The 2,377-nt window shown below is 46.4% G+C and overlaps 1 protein-coding gene across 1 annotated transcript in view; it reads right to left on the bottom strand.

Annotated features, from left to right (window-relative positions):
• LOC122542014 (putative uncharacterized protein C19orf81) overlaps nucleotides 1-2,377 on the bottom strand; it is a 12,205-nt gene that overhangs the window by 8,486 nt on the left and 1,342 nt on the right. The window contains exon 2 of the mRNA XM_043679306.1: nucleotides 706-826. Coding sequence (XP_043535241.1) covers nucleotides 706-826 — 121 coding nt within the window. The remainder of the gene's footprint in view (nucleotides 1-705; nucleotides 827-2,377) is intronic.

Here is a 2,377-nt window from a genome sequence, read left to right as displayed (position 1 = left end):
AACGTCGATTCTCCTGCTCCTTGGATGCTGCCTGACCTGCTGTGCTTTTCCAGCAACACATTTTTAGCTCTGATCTCCAGCATCTGTAGTCCTCACTTTCTCCTTTAAGACAGGTTTAGACAAGTTAGATAAAGAAATGATATGAGAGAGGTAGATTCTTGATCATCATATGGGAAAAGATATGCAGGTCATGATCGTTCACGGTAGGGGAATCCAGCGTTATGGAGAAATTGCAGGAAGGTGGTCGTGAGGAATGTCGGATCAGCCACGATCCTATTGAATGGAAGGGCAGACTCGAGGGGGCCAAACAGCCAACTCCTCTTCTTATTTCTTATGGTCTTAAAAGGTATTCCAATAACAGCTTTAAAGGGTTCAACTGAGACAGGAGGAATGTGACAGAGGTTTTATAAAACAGTGAGTGGTAATGACCAGGAGCTCCTTTCCCACAAGGATGGTCGAAACGAGATTGGATGGGAAATTAGCGGAAAATAAACATGCAAGGTGACAGGACAGAGCACTGAACTTCGAAGGAGGGGTTCCGAACGTTGTTGTCAGACAGACGGAGGGGAAAGAAGAATGAAAACACAATTTCAGAGAAATGTAAAGAAACAGGGGATGATAAAACGAAGGTGACTTCATGATGCAAGATGGAGTCGCGAGGTCCCTGAAGACCAGAGTAACTGAGAGAGAGGATTGAGTATTTACCGGGCATTCCACACAAATGGTCAATGGCTGTGACTGAGGCGTATCCTGAAACTTTCGAATTCCTGGCATTTCCGTATCCAGAGATTCGTATTTGGAAATGAATTGCTTCAAATGTTTCTTCCTATTGTAGGCACCACAAAATACAATATTGTAAAATGATGTTTAACAAAGTTCAGCACTCTAGCAGGAGTTTCTCTGTATCCAGTCTCTTTAGGGATGTATCTGTACACTAATTGGAGTCTCTCAGTGCCCCCTCTCTCAGGGAGATCTCTGTCACACTGACTGGCATCTCTCAGTGCCCCCTCTCTCAGGGAGATCTCTGTCACACTGACTGATGTCTCTCAGTGCCCCCTCTCTCAGGGAGATATCTGTCACACTGACTGGCGTCTCTCAGTGCCCCCTCTCTCATGGAGATCTCTGTCACACTGACTTTCGTCTCTCAGTGCCCCCTCTCTCAGGGAGATCTCTGTCACACTGACTGGCATCTCTCAATGCCCCCTCTCTCATGGAGATCTCTGTCACACTGACTGGTGTCTCTCTGTCCCCTGTCTCTCAGGGAGATCTCTGTCACACTGACAGGTGTCTCTCAGTGCCCCCCCTCTCTCAGGGAGATCTTTGTATACTGATTGGTGTCCCTCAGTCCCCTCTCTCCCAAGAGATATCTGCATACTGAATGGTATCTCTCAGATACCCTCTCTCAGGCAGATCTCTATATACTGATTGGTGTCTCTCGGTTCCCCCTCGCTCAGGAGATAACTGCATGCTCACTGGTGTTTCTCAGTTACCCCTCTCTCAGGGAGGTATCTGTATACTGACCAGTGTCTTTCAGTTACCCCTCTCTCAGGGAGACATCTGTTCACTGACTGGTGTCTCTCATGATTTGGAGGTGCCGGTGTTGGACTGGGGTGTATAAAGTTAAAAATCACACAACACTAAGTTATAGATCTGATCTCTGATCTAAACTCTGGTTTCCAGCATCTGCAGTCCTCACTTTTGCCTAGTTAATTTTAACCTTACTGCGAATCCTCTTGCAAGGATGCCTACCTTGAAGAGGTTCTCCACCCTGGAGATTTCCTGTCTCTATTCCTGATGAAGGGCTTTTGACCGAAACGTCGATTTTCCTGCTCCTCAGATGCTGCCTGACCTGTTGTGTTTTGCCAGCACCACTCTGATCTAAACTCTGGTTTCCAGCATCTGCAGTCCTCACTTTTGCCTAACATTAGGTTATAGTCCAACAGGTTTACTTGGAAGCACTAGCTTTCGGAGTGCTGCTTCTTCATCAGATGGTTGAAGGAGCAACACTTTGAAAACTCATGCTTCCAAATAAACCTGTTGGACTATAACCTGGTGTTGTGTGATTTTTTTACTTGGTATATCTCAGGGCACTCTCTCTCAGGGGGGTATCTGTACACTGATTGGTGTCTCTCAGTCCCTTCTCTCTCAGAGAGATATCTGCGCACTGACTGGTGTCTCTCAGTCCCCTCTCTCTCAGGGACATAACTGAACATTGACTGGGATTGCAACACACTCCAAATTCTACCTAGACTTGTCTAAAGCATTGCTTTTCACTTACGACTCTGCTGCTGGAGAGATTAGACACAACAAGTGGGGGATATTAGATTGCAACATGAAGCACATCTGTGTGAACATTCCTCTGTACCTACGCTGACTT

Source organism: Chiloscyllium plagiosum, chromosome 39 (assembly GCF_004010195.1).
Source record: "Chiloscyllium plagiosum isolate BGI_BamShark_2017 chromosome 39, ASM401019v2, whole genome shotgun sequence".
Taxonomy (NCBI): domain Eukaryota; kingdom Metazoa; phylum Chordata; class Chondrichthyes; order Orectolobiformes; family Hemiscylliidae; genus Chiloscyllium; species Chiloscyllium plagiosum.
Note: the sequence above shows the minus strand (reverse complement) of the source record. Positions and strands in the feature narration are given on the sequence as shown.